Source organism: Lepisosteus oculatus, chromosome 1 (assembly GCF_040954835.1).
Source record: "Lepisosteus oculatus isolate fLepOcu1 chromosome 1, fLepOcu1.hap2, whole genome shotgun sequence".
NCBI classification, from domain to species: domain Eukaryota; kingdom Metazoa; phylum Chordata; class Actinopteri; order Semionotiformes; family Lepisosteidae; genus Lepisosteus; species Lepisosteus oculatus.
In genome coordinates, this window is record NC_090696.1 from 16,806,253 (window position 1) to 16,830,720 (window position 24,468).

At 44.0% G+C, this 24,468-nt stretch overlaps 1 protein-coding gene across 5 annotated transcripts in view; it reads left to right on the forward strand.

Moving 5' to 3' along the window:
- Positions 1-24,468, forward strand: part of hdac7a (histone deacetylase 7a) — a 131,643-nt gene that overhangs the window by 26,792 nt on the left and 80,383 nt on the right. For 2 of the 5 annotated variants that reach the window (XM_069182752.1, XM_069182827.1), the window contains exon 1: positions 5,320-5,498. The exons of the other annotated variants lie outside the window; for them this stretch is intronic. In XM_069182752.1, the coding sequence (XP_069038853.1) occupies positions 5,480-5,498 (19 nt within the window). In that variant the 5' untranslated portion in view covers positions 5,320-5,479. Of the gene's footprint in view, positions 1-5,319; positions 5,499-24,468 lie in introns of those variants that run through there. 5 annotated transcript variants of the gene reach the window in all.

The following is a 24,468-nucleotide window of genomic DNA, read 5'->3' on the forward strand; positions in this document are numbered from 1 at the left end:
GGGGAAATAGATAGATACTGTATATACAGTAAGACTTTACTGATCCTGAAGGGAAAGTACTTCACCAATGGAATCGAGAAGGGATTTTAGGCAGGCCCAGAGCAGAATTTAGCCGGGACACCTTATCTGAGGGACCCAATCTCCTACCCCTGTCCTCTATCGCCATGCTGGGGCATTCGTTTGGAAAATCTGGTCCAGACAGAGGAGAGCCACCTACTGGACCACTAACACTTCTTAAAGCAACAGCCCACTTTCCCCTGGAGGGCCCCCAGTCCAGTACCAACTAGATCGCCTTTTGAGATTTAACATGGTTCAGAGATTTGATTAGAACAAACTAAAATGCTGCCATCATACTAAAGGGATGGTTATTTTCACAAAATGTTAATAATTTGTAGGTTAATTAAGATCTTTGGGGAGGGCTTTATAAGCACTTTTTTGTTGGTTTTACAAGAACTACTGTTGATGTAAGGAGACAAGGAACAAAAACAGAGACAAAATAGTCTATGAGTAGGATAAGCAGGCTTAGGTCAGGTAAAGTCTTACTTTCTTAGTTTACAAGGTCTGGCTTTGCATTTTGTTTGCCTTGGGACATTATCATTGGGTCCTAATATAATCAGCTTCTGTTGCTCGGTCTGTGATGGTTTAATGAAATTTTGCCTGTCCACTGGATAACAGGGAAGAGAACCACTAGGCTCAATACAGTTGGTGTCCAAACCCTGATTTGAACCAAGGCCTAATGAAGCCATTCAAATGTCAAGCAACAATAGGACGCTCACAGATGATTCAGTTGTTTCAATGCGTGTTTTTCTAAGGGATAGCATTACCGAAGGCCGATCCAATTTGAGTGACTCACGTTGTCTCAGAATCAAGTTCAGGACTCACTGCCGGACCACACAGCAAGAAGGCCGCTCAGGGTTTTTGTGCATTCACATACACAAGTGTTCTGATTTTTAAGTGCCAGATTGCCGTTTGTCAGTCCTTGAACCCCTTCCCCTGTTCGACACACCTAAATCCAAACAGCCCTTCTGCTTCCCTCATGTGCCCGTTTGTTTCGGGTGAGGGGAAGTCTGTGTAAAAAAGCCGAGAAAAAAACCCTCCTAATTTGAGTAGAAATGTTTACTTCGTTCGAAGTTGGTTAGACCACAAATGGTTTGATTTGTGCCTTCGAGAGATTAAAATAAACAGAAACTCTTCTTAATGTGTGGCGTGCCGAGGTTTAATGCTACAGAGCTCCCTGCAGAATCTCACTTAAGTACCGCTTCCTTTCGGCTATATAATCAGCTCTTGAAGCCGAAGTCTAGTGTGCATCGAGAAGAACAAAAAGGACACTGTGGAACAACAGCTCACCATTCAGCCCACTCATGTACATCCTGTAACCTAATTGATCCTAACAACGCATGTAAGTGGTGCTCTGAGAAATTCGGTTTCATTTTGGTGAAAATGTACAAAGCAAGGGTATCAGAAACTAATGCTGTATTTTGGACCTTTTAAATGTTTGGAGACAGTTCTATGAATTTTGATTTGGTTTATTTTATGGTGTATCAGATCTCTCGTATTTAATTGCAAGCTGCGCCCTCACTTGAAAGTGAGCTGCGCAATCCCACTCCCACAGCACATTTATTTTTCCTGTCAGATATTAATAACACATGTCACTTACAATTAAAACAGCAGAACAAAACCTCGCTGAGCTGCTGTCATATGGAAATCATTATTGAACAACAGCAAACAAGAACCCGAGGAACACATTCAAATTTGTTGCTTTTCTTAATAAAAGCTTGAGAAACACTCTGTGTTTCCGGAAGGGGCAGATTTGTCCCCCACCACCACCTCCAGAAGTGGGTGTGGCGTCGACGGCCGGGGTGCGGGACGGACCCCGGGGGCGGGACGGGACGGACGCGTGAGAGAAGGAGCAACATGCCCTGCGATTGCGTCACCAGGCCCCAGCAGGTCCCGTCTGCTCACAAATTGGAGTGGGACATGCAAGGAGACTGTCCCTCCCCAAGGCCCCCTCCCTTCAATGTTACGGACCGTCCTGGGACATGGATTGGTGGTGGGCGGGTGGGGGGGCGCTGTTTCATGACCTCAGTCTACTCGGAAGTGACCACAGCAAGAGCCCAGTAAAACTGCTGCTGAGAAAGAGTCCTGCACAATCCTTTCACATAAGAAACGTGTTTCGCAGGAACCATTTCGTGTCTGCATGCTTTGCTTATGCGGTATATAGAAGAGAGAAATCGATCAGATAACACCAGTTTTGTTTTTTTTTTAACAGTGACGGATCTCTCTTTTTCTGGTGAGGCTTAGCATTTCCATGTTATAAAGCAGGATCCGCAAACTTGGATTTTGAAATGATCAGAATCTGCGGTTGGATCCCAGCAGGACACGTGTAGCCGATTCACTGCACAGGACTTCCTCCGCGGGGGATCACAGCAGGGCTGGTAGCTCCACCCTGTTACACCACACAGCCGATGTGATTGCATGAGCAATTGAAGATAACCTCGCCAAGTAGTAAAGGCATTCTGTAAGCTGGCCGTGTTGCCTGCAGACGGAGAAAGCTCTTGTCTGTATGAGTGGCGGGATCGTTTGGTGTAGCTCCATGCATGTCATGGCATTGTGACCTCCCTGCAGGCTTACTGTCCTCAGCTGATTCAGACACCGCCTCCCACTCACGCACAGTTATTGACTGGGATGTGCCGAACACACTTACCCAAGCCCAAGCCAGGGCATCCGGTCTGCCTAAAGTCTGTGTTTTTCACGAATGCATGGCTACTCGTGTTTTACGCTGGGAAACACTCGGCACTGTGCGCCTGGTGTGTGCCATTGCCTGAGGGCCTGGTTAGCTGGAATGCCTGAATCACATCATCCTAAAACTCCCACCTAAACCAAACCTACATCTTTTTAAGCACTGAAAACTTTTCTCCCAGGCCAGTCTTGCTTTGTCAGGAAAGCAGAAATAACCCACTGTTTTCCATATATCTTTTGAGCCAGTCCCTGCTATGCATTCTCGTTTGATTTTGGGTCAGAAAGTTTGAATAAGGTCGTGTGGGATGACGCCTGAAAATGAAGCCGTAGCACAGAAAGTGATTCCTGGTGATATTTTTGTGATTTGTTCACCCGACGTAAAGAAACCCATAGTTGCTCAAAACCAGCGATGGTACATCTGTCTCCTTTCTGCCAGTCCCTTCTTGTTGTCCTCCGAGCCTCTCTCCTGGTTCTGGGACCTCTCTGCATGTTGTTTAAAGCTGAACAATGTGAATGTCCATCATCCCATAAGGCAGTGGCTCTCAGCCTCTGAAACAATGCCCCCCTTTCAGTTGACACAAAACCACAACCCCCCACCCTTAGGTGTATGGGCCAATTATTTGAACTTGAGCTGCTATTTGTGAACTTAATTTGACATCAGTGAAAAATCATTTTTATTTAAAAAAATAGTGAAAGCGATTGAAGGATCTATGATCCAAATGCATTTTTGTTCAGTTTTGACATTTCAGGCTCTGTGGAAGGAAGAGCGCGATGCACGTCAGCTTCCACATCAAGTCTGCTGCGGTGCTTGTTTCAGATAATCGCTTTAGATCGTTGGATCATGCAAAAAAAGATGTTGCTCACAAAAATTGGCTGGTTAGTGACAAATACAAGTCAGTGACTATAATATGGAATATCGGGAGCTTGATTAGAAGACAAGTCTTATGTTTCTTTAAATATAAATTAAAAATATAAAGCTGCCTATAAAAAGCTCTCTCATCCCCCTTTGGATCCTCATATGCTCGCTTGGGAGGGCACACCCTGCCAGGTAAGAACCCCTACACTGATGGCAAGCCAAGCGAAATACATGAGGAAGCAATGAGAGAGGCAGACAGAATGTTAGGATATGTAATCAGAAGCACACATGCTAAATGAAGGGATGCTAAATTTGCACGATTTATTAGTAAGGCGATTACTGTATGTGATTGAATATCGTGTATCGTTTTTGTTGACATTGCTGCAAAAAAGCTATTGCTGTCCTGGAATCGGCTTAACAAACAGTGTCTTCACATGGTAAAAGGAATGTCTCGTACGGAAAGACTTGAACAGAGCTCACTGCGAACACGCAGCTGGTCTTCGTACAAAGGCTTATGGGAGTGTGGAACAAGCTGTGCATCCGTGACTCAACAAAATGGATGAGATCCTCTGATTAGTTCTCTGCTACAAACTTAGCTAGATGGGCTGAAACCCCCTCTGCTCATTTGTAGTCTTTTCTGTGTTCTTGGGGCGTGAAATGTATGGACAGTAAATGATGCTACGCTAACAGCTGGACAGTTTACTTTACAATGCTTCAAACATCCAGAGGTAGGCAGCCCGTCGCCTCTGGGTCACATGAGACCCTTGGAGAAGGTCTGTGGGATGCCAAAAATTTAATCTATCAAATTTCTCAAAGCTAACAAAGTTTCCAGCTGATTTCGGCTATTTAGGAAATTCGTCTAGAAGAAGTGAGATGCTGCTGCTTTGTTGACTGTGTTAATGGCTCTCAAGGCTAGTTAAAGGGAAACAACTTTGTTTGCAGCACATCTCTTCAACATGCATTTTGTTTATGCGTGAATTAATTATGTTCTTGATTGTTTAACTGGACAATCACGAGGGTAGGCTGATTAATGTAGAAATATACCTCTAATCTTACTGTTCATGAAATTGAATTATTACTGTAAATTGGGCAGTACTCCACTGCTTTTTGCAGTCTTAATGAAGAAATAATGCTGCCATTGTGCCTCTTGCATATACACTGCTCAGCGCTCTGCTGTGCTGGAATAACAGCTGCCTTAAACGCATTCTCTCTAAACTGTAAGAGAGCTGCAACTTGAGTCCAAATTATGTTAGCATGGCTCTGCAAAAGCGAATAAAAAGCAAGTGAAATGAAAAAAAAATACAACCTCTTCTGCATTCTTATTCTGAATTTCTGCAGATGAGCATAGACTCAGGATAATGACATTTTCCAGATTGTGTGAGTGGAGTGATTTCAGCACTGGAGAGTAATTTGTGTCTGAACAGCATTAGTAGGGTTGAGATTTTGCTGCATCTGAACACTTTTATAGACTAATACTAGACTAATTGCATCACTTTAACAACTGAATAACATCTGGATCAAAACACAGCTCCTATCAAAGTCCTGTTTTCTTGTTTCTTTACATTATATGTTTGTGTATTTTATTTGTGTATATACAGGGCAGGGGCTGTGAGTGTTTTTCTTTTTTTTTTGCGTCCTGATATAGTGTTTCCTGCCATTGTCTCACACAAGACTGCCTCCGGGACTTTTGAGACGGTCCCTCCCCCTTTTCCTCTGTGCTGTTGGCAAGGCTGGGCTGCACTGACAGTAATGCACTCAGTGATAGTCGAGAGCAACTGTGTGCTGCCTTTCGCTACGGACCCTAACTCACTTCCCAGCTAAAGCCTTCAGTGTCCACCGCTTGCCGTCTGACATGACCCGGACCCTGTAACGCTATAAAACTGGATGTTCAAGCAAGGAACTGGTAGGACCTTTTTTTTTGTTCTCTTAAGACAGTTTTTCGTCTTTGCAACTAGCTCCTGCTTTAGTTTTACTTGCTTGTAAGTCAGCCAGTGGGTAATCTGGTGTCTCCCAACACAGCACTCGGCAGCAGGGAAAGTGGATTTCTGTGGGATGCTAATTTTTGAGAGATTTTTTACGCTTTTTCTTAATGAGGTCAGGAGATGATTAACCCTGTAGCATGTCGGCTTCCTTCGTTTCTTAGTGTTGTGTGTGTGTGTGTGCATTGTTCTTGTTCTGGCTGCTGCCTGCTGCCTCCACACACAGCAGAGTGCCTTGCTGGCCGGCTGCTGCCCCATGCAGGGGTCTCACAAACACAGTATCTACTTGCCTTAAACCCTGCGAAATGTTGTCACCCTCGTAAAAGCGCTCCCCAAGCCTGCACAAGCACTTGCTTTTTTTGGAGGTGTCTTGGCTTGTGGAAGGAGGGGGGGGGGGGGATCAAATTGGAAACAGACCCACCCACCCCTAGTGAGCATGGATCAGAAGTTCAGAAGCCTGGCGGAAAAGGAAAAAAGTCTCAGAATGCAGAAGAATTCAGGAAGAATCCAGGGAAATCTCCGCTTTTCCCAAGTTTGTGTTGCGGAGAAAGGCATGAGTTACAACAGCGGCATGAAGTGAACTTATCGTGTTGCATTGAGAGATAGGGTCTGCCTTGTCCCTGAATGGTGAAAAGCCCTCCCTCTCTCTGTTCGCACTGCTGAGGAGCTGTTGCAGGGGATGTGTTGTGTGATCTCACTTCATTTACAGCTGTTCTCACCACCTACAGGAGAAGCGTACCTGCTGACCTTTCTATCGCCTCTCGTGGGTAGCTAAGGTTTGCAGTAACAAGAGCAGTGTCTCTGTGCATGTGCCAGGGCTAGTTTTGCATTAAATAATGAGAGTTTGCCACATATCCTCTGCACTTCTTGATCTGATGTTGTTTTATTTTTGACTAGCTTTGCTATCATTACTTTCCTTTTCTGACAGTGATAATGTGTCATGCGTGTTTCATGAATGCATTCCAGTGTCTTCTGTGAATTCTGGCTTTCGGAACTCCTGTTGATAGCCTGTAACTTTCCTTTTAAGTGTCCCACTGCAGCATGAGCACAGTGAGCCGTTCCAGGGCCACTTGAAGGCCCAGTGACCCATTCATTAGTGTGCAGACACTGCTTGCCCCAGAAATGAAGAATGTTTGTGATTTGGTGTTTCTAAAAACACTAAAAATGTCCACCCGATTACAAATCAACAGGCAGTGGTGCTGCTGTGTGGGGAAAACAGGTAGAAACACATGGCTGTGTTGTAGATCACCTTCGTCAAACTGCGGTGTGACCAAGAAATGTTAATTGTACCATAGCAGGGGGGAGGTATTTTTTCTAGAACAGGGGTCTGCTGCGCCTTCTGGTTTTTGCTACAGCAGAACTCTTGATCACTCATCCATTGTTTTCAATTTTCAGTCTCAGACATATTATTACATTTGCTTCCGGTCCTTTAAAAACCTGCAACCTAAAAATGTTAATTTTGTAATTGGTATCAAACCAGTTCCGTTGTCGAGGACTGCTGATCTAGGGCATTCAGTAGAATATGTCTGTTTATAGCGGGCTAATTGAATCTCTCAATTTAATTTCTTAATTTATTAAAGTGTAAGGAACAGAGATTTGAACTGTTTGCTCCTTTTTTCCCATCCCGTGCAGGGTACTGCTGTTTTTGTATCACTGACTGGATTCTCTTTCTTGGTTGAGATCCCTCCCTGCCAGTGTGCTTGTGCTGAGAAAAGATCAGAGCTAAGAGATTGAACTCACTTGAGAGGCAACCCATTGTACACTGTATTCCAGCGTTAAAGGCTTTCTGTTAACAACTGTTGTGCACACAATGCCAGAACAGTTTGTGGCCCGCAGCTCTGCTGAGTGTGACGTGGAAGCACACATTGGGGTCAGATCATGTGAATGGTTGGGGTGGAGGGTGATACCCACACATCTCTGTCCCCCTGAGTTACTTTGCTGGAGGACCAATTGCTCGTCTGTGTGGGCAAGCTCAATTACAATCGACAGCTGGCCTGCTTGACCTAGAAGGTCTGTTTGCCATCCCTTTGCTGTTTGAAAGGTTGCATCTTCATGGTTCAGTATCATGCTCACAGTGTTTCAATGCATCATCAGAAAGGTTCCTTAAAGCAAGCTGCTCACTAATGCTGGGTATGCGCTTGAATAGTAGTAGTCTGAGTTTCTTAAAATCCACATGGTTCCTCTTATGATTACAGCACATTGAAACAGTAGTTTGCTCTAAGAGGGACCTCTTCCCTGAAGCAAGACAAGTTTTGGGTCAGGTCACTGTCGGATCACCCCTCGACATGTTCCTGAATCCCAAGAGGTATTAGGATTGTTTTTTGGGAAGAGAGTGTGGGACTCAAGTCAAACTCAGGCAGAGAGCAATCCAGCACAGACGGCACAGGGGGCAGCTAGTGGTCACTAGTATATTTGAATTACAGCATGTTGTGTGAGTAAAATTATTTTTAAAAAATCACTATCACAACTTTAAAGTTCTGTTAAAAGGACGCTTTGTTGTAAAAAAATCCACCTTTTGTAATAAACTCCTGCAAGGGCACCAAAGTATCTCTGCCAGTAAAAGCCTAACATTGAGCCCTGTAGTCCTGGGATAGTAGTTCAGTAATGTTTGGGCACATCAATACAGGTCCTGGAGAGGCAAGCATGTCTGCAGGTTTTCATTCTAACTCAGCTTTTAGTGAACTAAATCAGCTAATTACCAATCTCATAGTTTCTCCCAGCAGATCCTGCTGCTTAAAAAATGATCTAGAAATCCTGTAGACACACTGGCCCTCCAGGACCGATACTGGACAGCCCTGGACTCTGTCATCAGTGACTGTGACTAGGATTCCCCAAATGAGAGATCACAGCTGGCCGGGCACAGACAGCATTGAGTCAGCCAGGGTGTCCTTGTCCGTTCGGATCGGTTGTGACCCCTGTGGAAAGGTGCTGTGAGCCTGCAGTGCTGTTAGGGAGAGTTGCTGCATTTTTTAGCTAATTGCTGACTCTGTCGCAGGCACTCAGTGTTAACGAGAAGGTAATTGCTCTGACAGTGTGAACGGGGCCCTAGATGAAGGTTGAACTCCATCTGTCAGTCAAATGGAAGCAAAGTGTCAGGTGACAAAGCATAAAGTTAGTCCTTTTTAATAAAGTTGGTATCGCCACTTTTCTCTTACGCACCTGAGCTTTGTGGAATGTCCACCTGTTCTGGCAACATCCTGTACACATGAGGCTGAGATAAAGAGAAGGTTATTCCAAATTTCAGGGGGGGGCTGGGCTGCAGAGCAGACTGTGTCCTGGACAGCAGGCCTATACTGTAGTTGGGCCCTGTAGACCTGGAAGAACCCTTTCTGTCGTGTGCTGTGCTGGGCTGTTTGCTAATTGCACTGTTTAGGAAAACATTCATGTTCATCATTGTTGGAGTCAGCCTATCCCAGTAGCTAAGCGAATAAACACATCCTTCTGAAATACCTCTGACGTCTATATCGAGAGTGTGGTATCAAATCCATATGTCAAATAAGTCGTGGCAGGGCTTTTCTGTAACAGACACTTGTACTGCACATCCCTGATGGTCTTCTGAGCTGTTTTTTTTTTCCTTCTGTCAGTGTAACCTGGACGGTGTCTCAAAACCTGCCTGTCTTTACCGACAGGTGCAGGTTACTTATAATCTTCTAGGGAGTGCAAATGATGGTAAGGCAGAGATAAGAACTAAGAGAAAAACAAGTCATCTCTCCAGATGTAAAAAATAACATGCACTGTGTCACAGAGTTGAGGATTGTTTCCTTCAGAATGCCTAGTTCAGTAAAGGCAGATTAAACGGCTTCGCTCTTAAGATAGGGAAGTCGACGGCTCCTGGTCTTCTGCAAATGATGGCATACACACACCTTGTTTCAGCACTGCAACAGAAACAATTAGGGAACTTTGCCTAAACCAGACTGCTGCTACTCCGGTCCCAGAGAATTGCAGTGTTCCTTGGTATTTGCTTCATCTGAGCTCTGAATGACTTTACGGGTCCGATCAGTTTCTTAATGCAGTAGGAGTGAGCATGTTTTCCAGGTCTGCGGGCCGAAGGACTGTAGCTATCCAGGATCGGGGTTGCAGCCCCTTGATTTAACCAGTGTTTTTATTTTGAACACTATGTTTCTTTTGGGGGGAGGGGAGAGGTTCTGTGTTTTGGATGGACGAGGTAGAAAGATCTATGCAGAAGCTGGACGGACAATGTAGGAAAACATACCTGGTATTAGATTGATCAAACATGTCAAAACAAAGCAGCTGAAATATTAAAAAAAAAACTGTCTCTTTTTCAACACAGTATCAGCAGTATTTTCCCCCTGTTAATCTCATGTTAAATAACCTAGCAGTATTTTCACAGATGTGTGAAAAAATGAACACTGTACAATGTGTTTTTTTTACCTTGCGTAAACACTGGGTGACGGCATGAACCTGTACACTCCTTCAGTGATGTTCTTGGCAATAGTTTGAGGGAAATTTTTCCTTAAGACGTTGATACAGCCCAAGCAGGACAGGGAAACCTGGTGAGGCTGTCAAGGTTTTCTCGCTGATACGAGCTTTCTGGCAGTTTGAACAGCTCTTTAAGCGTCCTGGGTGCAATCTGAAGATGGTGTAGTTCACTCTTAAAACCTGCAGATGGCGCAGCACAGTCTCACAAACTGAGGCTGGCACACACCGAGCTTCACCGGCATCCACTCCTGGAGATCAAACTGTCAATTCAGATCAAGTCCCGTGAGTGGACGTAAAGCTGTTTGAGCAAACACAATAAATATATGATTTAAATGCCAGTGGCCCTAAGCCTTTCCTTCTTTATTCAACGCAGAACCTTTCAAACCACTCTGTGGATTGTGTGTGCTGGGTTCTGGTCAGCAGAGACAATGGTCTTGCTAAGCTGGTGTATCAGTATTGGCTTTTGGTCACCCGAATAAGGACAAAGGACAGAAATCTTAGTATTTACTCTCTCACTCCTTTCCTTGCTCTCTCATTCTTGGTCATTAGCACGGCTGTGATTGTAAGCACTCGATTGGAGCACTTCCTGTCCAGGCAGGAAGCGAGAATTTCCGGTAACCCCGACGACTGACCTAGCCTAAGAGGAAGTGTCTCTCCCGGGAGTTGTTGTGTTTCTTTGTTGATCATTCTTCTTAAAAACTTCAGTGATATGCAACTGCCAAAACTCTGCAGTTTTTCATGAATAAAAAGGCCTAAATAGCAATTGACACAGCAGTGTAATTCAACCACAGACACCAGATTTGGCAATAAGAAATTCCGCCCTGACATGAAGAACCAGAGGATTACTCACCATCCTTTCTGCCTCTCAACCATCATGCTGAAAAATGCTCTCTGTTTAAAAAAGTATAAGAGCCTCTGCCAGTCCTGGTGGCCTAGGTTTGGAGATACCAAGAAATGTGCCCTGGGAACCATTTTCATGTAGTATATCCAAGACAATGGTAAATATAGACACTGGGAAAAAAATAATGGAGCGGGATGCCAAAGGAATATAATTTACTAATTGGGACAATCTGTTTTCACCGCTGATGCCATGATGGGGACCTGGAATCTGGTTTGTTGCTGAAAAAGTTGCCGTGGAGCTACATCAGTATCCAGTATCCAAGCTCACATACTCCTCCCGAGATGAGTTTCTTGAAGTCATTAGTGCATGGATACTTGTCCTGTAGCCCTGCTTTGTCAGTGTAGGGACTGATGCTGTGGCTCAGAAAAGCTACAAAGGAAAAACAAATCCCCGTTTCTTTATTTTACTCACGTCGATTTTGTCTTTTGGAAATTCGATCGCAAGGCTATTTTGTGTTTCTGGATAAAAAATCTTTTATCCAATACAAAGTCGTGGGGCATCTCGGAAGCAACAGGCGAAAGGTAGGATACACCCTGGATGGGACGCCAGTCCATTGCAGGGCACACACACTCACATCAGGGCCAAATTTCCTCCCAGCATGTAATTGGACTGTGGGGGGAAACCAGAGCACCCAGAGAAACACATGCCAATGCAGGGGTTCCCTCCTCGCAGATAGCACCCCGTGTTCCAGCTCTATAAGGCAACGATGCTAACTACTGCGCCACCGTGCCGCCCTGGGAGAATAAAACAAGGTCACATGTTAAAGCAATGAGCAAATTTAAACTTTATAGTGTGCTTATCTTTTTAAAGCTAGTCATTGTACACATTGATAAGTCACAGTGTCATTCTCTTTAGTGAAGTAAAAAAGAGGCCTCTGAACTAGCCTTACTTGTTTATATTGCTGCTTTGCCAAAACACGTAATTTCTTCATTTCCTAGGGCTGAATTATTCACATTTTAAACCGTGGCAGTTCCAGACTCTAAAGATTTGGAGAGCTTAGATGAGGGTGGAGGACAAGCTTGAGTACTGAGGGAGGGGGCTTGGGTAAGGGGGAGGGGTGCTGTTGCCCTCCTGACTGACTCCCCTCTGACCTCTCACTGATTTGCACTGTATCCCTGTCTGTGAACAGAAAAACAGAAAGCCATCTAAATTCCTACCTCAACCTACCACGATTTCCTGGAATGGCAGCTCATTCCTCCAGCTCCTGCCTGCTGCAAGGAAACATGGACTACTGCAGGAATGTCAAATTCATTTGCATGTAAAAGCAGTACTCACAATACTAGGAAACGCTTTGTTTGTGAATCTTTGTTTGCCACACATTTTACACACAAAAAAACGATTGTTTATGTTAAATGCATTGTGCGTGGGGTGTTCTGTGTAAGTGGAGGGCTTGTTTGTTTGATGATCTGCAGCCATGCTTGTCCCCATTTTTATTTACAACATGCATGCTGAGCTGTTTGCTGAAGGTGTAGCTTTAGTTCAGAAAGAGCCTCAGCCATGGCTTCCCTGGGACAGACAGCTGAGCCCAATCTGTAGACACGAAAGGGTTAAGAGGCCAAGCCAGCTAGAAGCAGGATTTGGGACAGGATATCCTGCCACAGAGAGAGCCGGATCTAACCTCCAATTCAGTGCCAGTGACCTGGAGAGACAGGGGGGTGAGAGGGTCTTGGAAGGGATCACATCCCACTCCAGATCATCGCCTGTCCCGTAACACAAACCCATGGACCCAGCCTTCCACATCCCACGCTGCTGTTCTATCCATCTCCACGTGAATGCCTTTTTAATTTAGAGCAGTTGTCCTGTCTATGTGCGTTGCTTAACTTGCTGGCCTCCTCTGAAGACCCTCTTGAATAACAGCTTGGTCCCCCCCTGTCTGTTGAAGGATAGCTCCCTCCCTCTACCCCTGCAAAGTCTCAAACCATTACTTCTTTGTGCTATAACATCTGTATGATATGTACAATCAAACTGTAGCTCTACAATTGCCCTTCATTTCTTTTAAACTTGCTGAATGCAAACTCCACGGCTTTGTGCATGGTCACTTCATCGGCATGTTTGTCTTTGTAATAAATATTCACATACTTTAGAAATAATATCTAGAGTGCATTATCTCCTCCTGTTGCATCTGCTTCTGCTTAGCACAATAAACCATGATCAGCAGGACAATGACTGTTCAGAATCTCTTGGTGCTCAGTGAGAGGGCAGCCAGAGGCAACATCCAGGCCTCCTGGGTTCACTGTAGAAGAAAGTGACTTCAGTCTAGTGGTGATAAGATACTGGCTCCCTCTTGTGGACACAGAGGCTTCCTACGTGTCTGACGATTCAGATGCGAAGAACTTTGGTTGAGCTAGTAATCCACAAGAGTCATACAGAAACCCATTGCAAACTTTCCACCAATTCTATTGCCCAAGTGGCTATTAGGTTGTGTTTTTAGGAATCCAATGCCAGGATTGCTGTTTTTGGATTGTGTCTTTTTGCAGTGAGCATTAGTCAGGTTCTCCTTGGTTAAGTGTCCAAGTGGTATTTGCTGTGTTCTAGTTCCTGCCTGATCTCCTCAGTCAGCTGAGGGTCTGTTAAGCCGCAGTGTGAATAACCCTGACTTCTCTTTGTGCAGCCTTTTTCCTCATGGTTGTAAACCTTTTCCAGCTCATTCTTTCTGCTTCTCTTTATCAAGGCAGACGTGATCCCCACACAGCTTGTCAAGAAGCAGAAGCTGTGGATAGGAGCACAGAGTCTGACAGCCTGGTAACGGGGGTCAGCCAGCTGAGACTTGACCATGCAAATTTTTGGAAAACGCAGAATACTTCAGCACAGTATTGCTGACTACACATTCGCGCTCTGGGAAGAAAGGGATGTCCTCATGCTTATCTCAGCTCTCTTGCTGTCTCACAGTCATTGCAAAGGCTACATTTTAATTTTCTGCACTTTGGCTCATCCTAAGCATTCTAATGCTCTCAGCGTTTTCTCATCAAGACCTGTTGAAGGTCCAGTCAAAAACCTTGACTATGTAAAACTTATTTTCTACATCCTCCCGCTTTAGAGCATTCATTCTCGGTGAGAAAAGTATTTTGTACTGTGCCTCTGGGACATATCTGGAGGCTGCCGGTTTGATTTGACTACGAAGGGTGCAAAGGTGCGTCTGGCTCTCCTGCTAGGCTTCTTGGTGTTGCAACAAGTCCTGTTGAGCTGCGATGAAGCCAGCTGGGAGGCTCTCGGCAAAACATGCCGAATTAGTCTCGCCTGGAGGAGACGCAGAGGCCCCTAAGTCTAACTCAAAGTAGACCAGTTAATGTTGAATTTAAAATGATGCAGATTTACTCTCCCAGAACAATGTAGGTTTCTACACGAGTCTTCTGTTTTACCGGTCTTGGCTGACGGTATGTGAGCAAAAACAAATAGTTCCTGCTCTGGTAAAATTGGAAATGTAATAAGCAGACCAAAAGTCTGTAAGAAGTAGGTTAAGCCCAGCACCGAAAAGCTGCAATCGCCTCATGGAAAATGAGTTTACGAGATATTGTATTGAGCAGCAATTGTATGCTGCTTCCATTGGTCATGTCAAGAAGAATAGAAACCCGCTGTGTCATGCTAACCACAGCTATTTATACAGTAATAGCAAGATTGTGAATTTGAGGATCGGCCATGTTCGACGTCAAATCTCTACGGTGTGTGTGTGTCACAGGGTTTCATTTTATGCCCCTTCTGTCACAGTCAGACGTCCCACTCTGTGGTTAATCGAAGCTCTGCCTGTCGCAGCGCAATGTCTTGCGTTAAAGCACAGTCTGGGCTCTGAAAGCTGCAGCCCAGTGCCAGCTGCACTGTGCTTTGACTCAGTGGAAAGAGAGCTGTTGAGCTTCTGAGGGGCTTCATGGAAGGCGGTGATTCAGCTAGTCCGTTATTCGGCGGTCTAGCGATCGGACGAAGTCTGTCCTCGGACCGCAGAGAGCAACACACTGATCCTCCTGGAGGGGTGTAGTCCCTGAGACTCGCTTTCCAGCAGGTTCGGCTCAGTTACTCACCCTTAGATGTCAGTCGTCATTTTTGGTCACTTGTGGGGAAAAAAAAGAGCCTTTTTTCTAACACAGTAATTTTGTTCAGTGCAAAACTCAAAAGTGGTACTGGCAAGATATAGGTAAGATGATCATTTTTGCATATTTAAGATCTGTAGTTTATTTCATTTAAGAAGTGATGTGCTTATGCTATACTTTTCTTCCCAAATTTCCTTCTCCTTTCATCGTTTCTCACAAGCCCATGAGCCCATTGCACACCTACGATGTCCATCCATCCCTTTTCTAATTCTAAAAAACACACACACGCTCGCACACACAGGGGGGCCAGTTTTTCCTGTCTTCGGACTGTGGAACGTAACCCGAGCACCTGGAAGAAGCCCATGCAAACACAGGGAGAACATACAAACTCCAGACAGAGAGCACCACAGGAATTGAACCCAGGGCCCCAACACTGCCAGGCAGCAATGCTAGCCACTGCGTCACTGTGTCACCCAAGCTTACAATGTCTGTATTATTAAATGCATACACATGTTAACAAATAACAGAAAAAAGCCAGTTTTTATTTTTACATACACAGTTTGCTGCCCATTCATATGGTTGGGGACAATAGCAGTGGCACTGCCCCACCTAGACATTAAACCCTCAGCCCACTCGGCAGGAATCCAGGGTCCTGACCTCTACTCTACACTGCCTGCCTCTGTGTTGGGCTGGTTGTTTTGTCAATGTTTGCTGTGCACTGTCACCTCTGTACTTTACAGCCAGAGCATGGAGTTGCAGGGTAAGGATTCTCAGGAGGCACCAAGGAGGCTTACAGGTGGCCACTTTTGTAGGTGTGTTTTTGTATTCATGAATGTCAGAGGAGCAAGTGGAGGGTTTGGGGAAGAGATTGGCTGCAGGCCCCGCAGCCACTGGTATGAGAGTAGGTCACAGTTGGAAAGAGTGGGATGGGAGATGGCTGATCGCTGTTTCCTCCTGCGCTCTGTGGGCCAGACGACAGCCGATCGTATCAGACCTGTGGGAAAGAGAAGTCAAATTCACAACAGTTCACATGTGCCTTTTGGGGGGTTTCTGAAATAAAAAGGCAAGGCAGTACTCACAAAACTGATAACCTCTTTGAGTCTGTTGACATCTTAGAATATATAGTTCAGTGGTGTTCCCTTTTAATCTTGGGGAGCACAGTGTTCTGTCATTGTACGAGCACACTAGAATTCAGAATCGAGACAAGGAATCCATTAGAATGGATTCTTTAAATACAGGAAGAAATCACAAAAAGGCAGGAAAGAGTTCTGCTCTTTTGTTAAATAGCATAAGAGTCCTGTTCTGTGTTTAAAGCAAAAGACAGCTTAGTCTGAGGTCACGGAGAATATCACAGATATCTGTATTAAGATCACTTCTGTTCCTGATTTATATCAATTATTTAGGGTTAGGATTTAGGATAGAGTTCTGGGACTTGGACTAGTTTATGGTTGGAGGCTGATGGAAGGTCATGGATAGTTTTTGGTTTGATTAATGTCATTTGTAGAGCTGGAGCTATGATTGAAGCTAGGGCTACTAAATGTGAGTTAAAAGTTATGTTTAGTCTTATCGTTAGTGGAGTCAGAGTTAGGTTTATGGGAAGAAGATTGGATCTTGAATTAGGGAAATTGGAAATTGGAGCTGGAATATGGTGAAAGTTAGTGTTAAGGTTGCAGTCAAGGTTATCATTCAGATGGGTGCTAGGGTTAGGTTTAATGTTATAGTTTAGGCCAGGTTTAGGGTAACCTACAGAATGAAGCTGGGGTAGTGGTTGATTCTGGCATCACATTGCCAGAACTGTACTGCTGGGGTTTGGTAGGAGCTGGCTGGTGTTTTGTTTAGGGTTTTGATTAGGTAAGGGAGAGTTAGTGTTGGAGCCACGTCTGGGTTTAAGGTGGTTCACTGCATATTTATGGAAAGCTTTGGGCAATTCCAGACCTGGTGATTAGACGTTCGTGCAGTATCACACTGTGTGCTGATGTCAGAAGTCATTCAGTAGGGATGCAGCTTTGCCTTACAATACAGTAGATTGCAGATTTATAATATATGTACTGTTGGTCTTTTAGACTGAAACCCAGCCTTGCTTGAGTTCCAGAACTCAGGATGTTGAGCATAAGTGACTATGCTACTTGAAGGAGGCACAGAGGGGTTGGTATCTTATTTCTGAAGAGAGGTTCACCTTGTGGAACTACATTTGCAGGACCCAGGTCTCCTACACCTTCTGCCTTCCTCTTATGGAACATGTCAGTACAGCAGATACATGTACTTTATGCTTTGCATGGGAAAGCATTCAGGGCAACGTTTGAACGCAGTAATGTTAACCGCAATAAGAAAAATTGACATGCAAATGTACCTAGCTCATCAGGTTGTTGAGTGTGCTGTGAATGCAAAGCTGCTGTTTTTCCATGATGAATCACGTCGGGGACTGAGCAAGTGCCAGGGAGCAGACAGGATTCTGTCGTGACTCATCTGTCACCTCTTGGTTCAGAGGAAACCCCAGAGAGGCACAGAAAGAGGCCACCTCCTCCTCTTCGCCACCCACAGCCCTACCTTACCCTTACCCTTACACACTCTAACGGCTATTTTTACTCAGTCTTGCTCCTCCCACCTTTTCGGCTTGTTGTTGCTGAAAGGAGGTGGGTGTTCCTTTGTTTGTTGATCTTTTTTAAATATTTTTTTTTATATCTTGCCGGGGCTCTATTTTTAGAACATTCGAGGTACCTTCCAGTAGAATCTGGAATTTCCCGATGTTCTGAGTTTTGCAGACAAGCACACAGTCCTGCTCACTGACTCCGGCTGCGAGAGAGTTGTTTTTCCCTGTCTGTGTCAGTGTACGTGACAAAACGGGGAATGGTGGGGGGCTTGAGCCTGTTCTTATTTGGGTTTCCTGCATATGCCGGCCATTACGGCAGAAGGTAAACCCATCCACAGACCACCCGGGAAGATCCATGACACACAAGGACGCACCTGACAAGGTACCAAGTAAAGAAAAGGCAAAACCTTTTAAACTGGTGTATTAAGAAAACGTCTGCGAACTGTCAGGCCGTCCAAACCTTGCATTCTTTACCATCTACTTCTTGGTATTTTGAGAATGTCATGGTATACGTCGAGTAAAACTTTTAGCTTTCTTCTTGAATCTTGCTCTTCTGCAAAGATTGAAGTTCAAGTTTGATTTCCTGCCAAAAGCGGCCAGTCAGCCAATGTGTGTCCATCACTCTTTCCAAGCGCACAGGCTTTTGAACCGTTTTGAGTGTTGGCTTTTATTAACCATCTTCTGTCGTCTTCTTTCCTCGCATCACTTCCTGCTCTGAAAATGTTGGGGGAATTTGCCAAGTGCGATGGAAATCTTTTTAATAAGTTTCCAAACAGCGTTTGTATACCTGTAACCTCACCTGGTGTTCAGTTTTCAAATTAAAAGAAAAATGACATTTACAAATTACATTTCAGATGTACGCACTGCAATTCTCTTCTGACAGGATTGCCGTCTGTTCAACGTTTTGTTAAAATACTTCTGAAAGCTGGTTAGGAGAAAATCGATGGAGGAAATCTTTTGGTGTTGCACAAAGTCGGGAAACTCACTAGCAAGTGTTGTAGTTAAGATTATTGACTCCACAAGATTTTTCCCACAATTCAATTGTTTTCATTCAGGCCAGTTTATTCTGCTGTTTTCGTGTAAGAACAAAAACCATACAAACAGAAGCAAAAAATCAATGTGTGGAAGAAGAAATGCAGCAGAAATGAAATACGTCTCCTAAACCTGTAAAGGCTTTGATGAATTTTACTGTAGATGAGATGCTCTCTGGGGGCCCGGGACAGATACTGGAAGCTTAACAAGCAACAAAAATTGGAAATATTCCCAGATCACAGGTTTAAATAGACTTTAAATAAACAAATCATGTATTGTAAACACACATGTATTCAGTCACCCAGTGTACAACTGAAAAGACAAAGGGGGTGTAGCATATTCTCATTCCCTTTGTTCAGCGGTGTTTCATCCAGGCGTTATCAGAGAACCACATGCTTCTGGTGAGGGTCGTGGCAAACCAGAGCGTATCCTGGAAGTCTAAACCGCAAGGTGGGACTGCTTCCTGGACGGGATCATCGCCCAGTCCATCGCAGGGCATCCACACACGCAAGGACAAACACACACAGGGTCACTTCAGAGACAGCTCTTAACCCGGCCAGCTCGCCTTTGGGCAGCGGTAGGAAACTGGAGCACACAGAGAAAGCTTAGGCCATCACAGGGAGAGCATGCAGACTCCATACAGAAGGTGTCCCGGTCTGGGTCCAGGAGCTGTGATGCAGCAGCGCTATTGTTGTAGGCAAGTTAAAGTCAAGTTGCACTGTTGTTCACTCATTTTATCAAATCACTTCCCCACTGGCACGGAGATCACTCTTTAGAGGATAGGGGGATACAGTAGTTTTCAACTTTATAAAATGTTCAGCAAGACACTTTGCCCAGGCCCAAGAGTACTGGCAAACTCAGCAGTGCTGAGAACTGCTGTCCTCATCTTTGCAGAGTTTGACAGGATGGAAGTGTGGTCATGGCCATTCAAAGTGAACAACAGGTTTGGAAAATCATTTACAGAACTAAACAATAATTTAATTCTTTGGGCTTTTAACTGTTCAGGATTTTTTAATAACCCATCTAATATGTTCTTTGTGATTCCTGAAATTCATCTTGTCTTTATAGCCAGAGTTTGGTCTTTGAGTTAGAAGTGTGGGATACATAAGCATCCCAGCTGCCAAGACCCCTTCCTGGAATCCACACGCCCAGCGCTGTTTATCATGAGATCACTAACAGAACGCAAAATACTGCAAATAAACCTCTGTTCTTCTGGTGGTTAGGAGGCGTCCTCTATTTCAACTGCTTGGGCTTTGATTTTCAGTGTTCTATTTATATTGCTCTTCATCTTGGGACATTTTAATTGTAGTTTTAAAATAATTTACAATGATTGCATTAAGGATTAATTGCAATCATTAATTGAACTGAAAATCCTTACAGCACCCCCCAAAATACTTGTATAAATGCAAAAATATTAAAATGCTGTGTATTCCAACCTGTGCTAATTGCAGCCCCACTTTTTTTTAAAATTCTTCATTCACTGCTCTTAAACAGAACCTTATCAGGGTACTTTCTGCAGAAAAGCAGCAAGGGATTTTTCCTGTTTTGGAAAGTAATCTTCGTAACTGCTCTTTGAGAAAGAACACGCCACCCTTGGTAGCTTGAAGCGCTTCGCTCTACACATATTTTCCAGTCAGTCAGAGAGAGAACCTGTGTTGTGGGTTCAACTGACACCCACCTCCCCTCTCGATTAGATAGGAAGAAAAAATTCTGAACGAGATCAAATAAAAAAAACTTTTGAGCTCACAAAGCAGCAGTGCTTAAAAAGTAGCCTGGGAGTCGATGGTGGTTTGGGGACTTAATTAGTGACAGTACCTCAGGTGGAAACTCAGAAGGCTGCCTTTCAAAGGCCCTCTCTGAAACGAGCTAGAAAATCTAGTATTTTACCAGGCCTATGCCTCTGAAACGTGAACATGACAAAAATATTTTTTAGTCTGACTATCCGGACAACAGGATCAAATAGAAATGTTAAAGAACAACACGTTATAATATAATGTGTTTTGCACCACAAATGTAGTGACAGACAAAAAGGCAGTAGGTGTTATTTTGCCCTTTCAAATTGCATTAGACCTTATACTGTAACTGTAATGGTTGGTCAAAGCAGAAAAGTGTTGGTTTGCTCAATGGACGCCCATCTTGCGTTGCATTGGACTGTGGCTTGATGTCTTCCTTCACCTTTGCTCTTTTAAAAACTAATTAAAGGTTTTAGAGGGAAGGAGGCCATCCAATCTCTATTGATTTTTGTCTTGCTTGTAGCTCTTTGATCCGATACGTTCATCAGACTGTCCGTGGCAGATCCTGAAGGGTTCTGAAGAACTTGTGTCTGTATTCTAAGCTGGCAGTTCTTCCTTATGGCGCCAAGCAGAATTTTTACTGATCCACTTTTTTTCCGGTCTTGCTTCTCGGAGCGCAAAAAGTGTGATTTTATTTTTGTGCATGCTGACTTGAGAGTTCGAGGAGAATCCAGGCCGTTTTCCCAGATCGACTCACGGTTCTTAAGCACAGTTTTGTCCAGCGCCGGCTTGCGGAAGGCACCGTTTCAGCTCTCCGCATGATCAAAATCTGTTCTGCCAGAGGCTGGAGAGCAGACCCCTCTCTGGGTTTTCAAACTGAACCGCTGAAGAGAAGTGTCATGCTGGGATATTCCAATATGATCGCCTCCTTCACTCATACCATAAATGCTTTTCTTTGGTCTATGTGCTTTTGGTACTTGCAAACAGTTGTTAATCATGAATCAATAAAGGAATCTGCATCTGTTGGTTTCTTATATTGACCTATCCCTCGTTGTCCCTGTTGGAATATTACTGTAGCGCCTGGTATGAACTGGAAGGTCCTCCTGGTCTTGGCAGTGGGTGAGAGGGGAGGGTGTCAGCTAACCCGTGAGATCGCGAAGAAGGCCAGGGGTTGAGTACAGAGAGCTCGCTGGAGGGGGATTCTGGTCAGATGTTCCTTTGATGCGGGAGATCATCACGGAAACTGTGCTGCGAGCTGCGCGTCTGTGTTTTCTGTCGCGAGCGAGTGCAAGCGTGCCGTCACCGTCACTCCGAGACCGTCACTCTCAGCCTGTACACGTGCCAGCCTGCCCTCTGCCCGTCCCAGCCCCTCTCGTGCTGGACTGTCCCTCTCGGCCAGTACCCGACGACCGGCCCCGAGCGGAGCTGATGTGCAGCAGGAAGAGAGGTAAACCACATGTGCTACTTTTCTGAACGCGTCTTAATCTGGGGAACTCGCGACTCTCGGGCTGACTGCAGGGTGTTTGTGTCCTTTGATTACAACTGATTTATGTAATTGTGCGACTCCATGTTTCGTTTTTACACTCAGTGCCTCCTGCGTGCAATAATGTAGACTCATTGCGCTCTTCATTGCATGTGATGGGTCTTCCGTGACTTGGCTGCCACAGATTTCTTTATGAAATGACTACTATGTTTTCTCTTTCTAAAACACTCCAAGAGACCATAGGGTATGGTATGTAATTCACCAGATATAGATACTGTCTATGAGATAGCTGTCCATTTCTACCATCACTCGGTTGGCATCATCTAAATTTAAAACCGTCCTCCAGTCCCAGATCTAGATCTTGAAAGCACGACTTGAACACTCAGGGTCTGGGACTGGTTCTGGAAAGAGCCCATGCTGTTCAACCCTATGCTACCAGCTACTGAGGTTTCCCCACAGAACAAAAATAAAAGAAGAAAAAAGATCAAAAAGCTTTCTGTGGAATCTTGCATGCATTAAACTGGAAGTTTTCCTGTTTTCTCCCCCACTGTGTACCTCTAAAACATCAAATATGGTCTTAAATCTCCCCTAACTTAGCCATCTACCCAGGTAGCTCAATAGCATCAGTGGCTACATTTTAGTCCTCTCATTCTATGAGACTGCTAGAATGGGTCTCAGAAGCATAGCATCGCTGTAGAGGACTGCATTCTCTATGTTAATTAGAAATTAAAATCCGGCACAAATGAGCAAAACCCCATACTTCTTCTGACTTGCTTTTGCAGAGAAGCACAGTCTACCTTGGTTAATTCTACACAAAAAAAACGAAAGCATTGTTCTCAGCCCGCAGGTTGACCGGCCAGGGGCTGCGCTAACCCGTCCAAGGCTGTCAGCAGTTGTTGTATTTGAAATGCCTTTTCTGAACATGCAGTTAAAATTGATAACCGTTCTGTTTTTAAACGGAAACCCTGAATGGTTGATGCCAGCCAGCGGTATAACCACTCTTGATTATATTCATTGGCTTTGTTTCCCCCAGTATCGGGCTTCAGAAGTGCAAAACCTGAAGGGAAATTTAGCAGATTCGGGACTGAGAAAAGCAGAGGCAGTCACACAAGGCGCTGTGGGTGTAAGGAACAAACTACCAAGCACTGATTCACTGGGATCCTTCAAGAACACAGCTTGGGGAGATTCTTGGATCTAGAAACTGTTAGTGACAAAGTGAAGCGTGGCAGACCAGACAGCTCGCTGTTGTTTAGTCAAGTGTCTTCAGGTCCTGTTTCTTTCTGCTGCTCCTCAAAAGGATGAGAAGGCTGTGTAAGTACAACAACCTTCTAGCTCCTTTTAATTGTCTACAGTGACTGGGTGTTTAAGGGGGAATCGGGTTACGTGCTGTTAGTAAAAGGGAATCAAAAATGTTTTTCCCCTCATCATTTACCATAATGGTTATTTAATTGTGCACGATCTGTAGAATCAATTAATTATTATAGCTCCTTGGGATGAAGCCGGAGTGTAGACGGCATGCTTTGAAACGCTTCTTACAGTGCATTATGCATCTCCTGAAAGCTTGCATCACACAATGAATATGTTTGTCAAAATGTTGTTGGGACTGTGAGATGCTTGTGAAGAGAATTATTCACAGGCGGTGTTGACAGGAGGTTTGTGCCTTTGTATTTCCTGTTTGTCCCATGCCTTATTAGGTAGTTTTGCTGCTCTTTCAAATTTATTTTCCGCAGTCATTAACTGTTCCAGTAGAAAAACCTCTTCGAGACCATAAGGGTGAATTAGTCACGCCCAGCTCGAGAGCATCATCAGTATAATTCCATGTGTCAGTTCCCTTCCAGAAGTCTTCTTACCTTGTCTGGACACATTCTCACAAAATGACATTTAATCCATATTATATATAATATATATACAGTACTGTATATATATATAAATATGCAAAGTAACTGATCAGAATGCATTTGCACATAATATATCAATATAAAATAGACCTTTAAAGTAGTTTGCAGGATTCATTAAGAGTGAGAGAAAGAAGTGAAGGGATCTTAATCTGGTTCTTATTATAATTATTCTGTTTTCCAGAGAAAATTAGATGTCCATCTTGGTTTCTAAACTATGTCCCAATGAGATGACTTTTTTAAAGATCATTCCTATTCATTTTTTAAAACAATTGAAGTTCTTTAGACGCTTTTTGGCTTCCAGTTGATTCCAGATGGTGTACAGTGACAACTCGATAATTAAGAGCAGATTTGTTCACAGAACATAAAGAATATCCACCATTTCCCTGCTCCTCCCACATCAGAAAAGCTGGAGAGAAATTCTACAACAAACTAATAGTTTGAATTTTTTTAGCTCATACAACATACCGCATAACCTAAAACACAGTGTTGTAAAATCTAAACATAAGGGTGACATATACAAAATCTAAAACAAATTTAGTAAAGAATATATTTAGAGACAGAAATGTCTTTTGCACCAAGAGCACGCTTACTCATTCTGATATTTGCAATACACATGTGAAAGTACATGTAATTCTAAACCTTAAAATCTTTATTTAAGAAAGTAAAATCCTGTTGAAATTAATCCTTTTAAACAGTGGCTATTCTACTGCATTGAAAACAAGGGTATTAAATGCTCATTGTATTGGGTTTTTATTTTGATTTATTTAGAAAGATCCTCTGGTCAAAATCCAAACT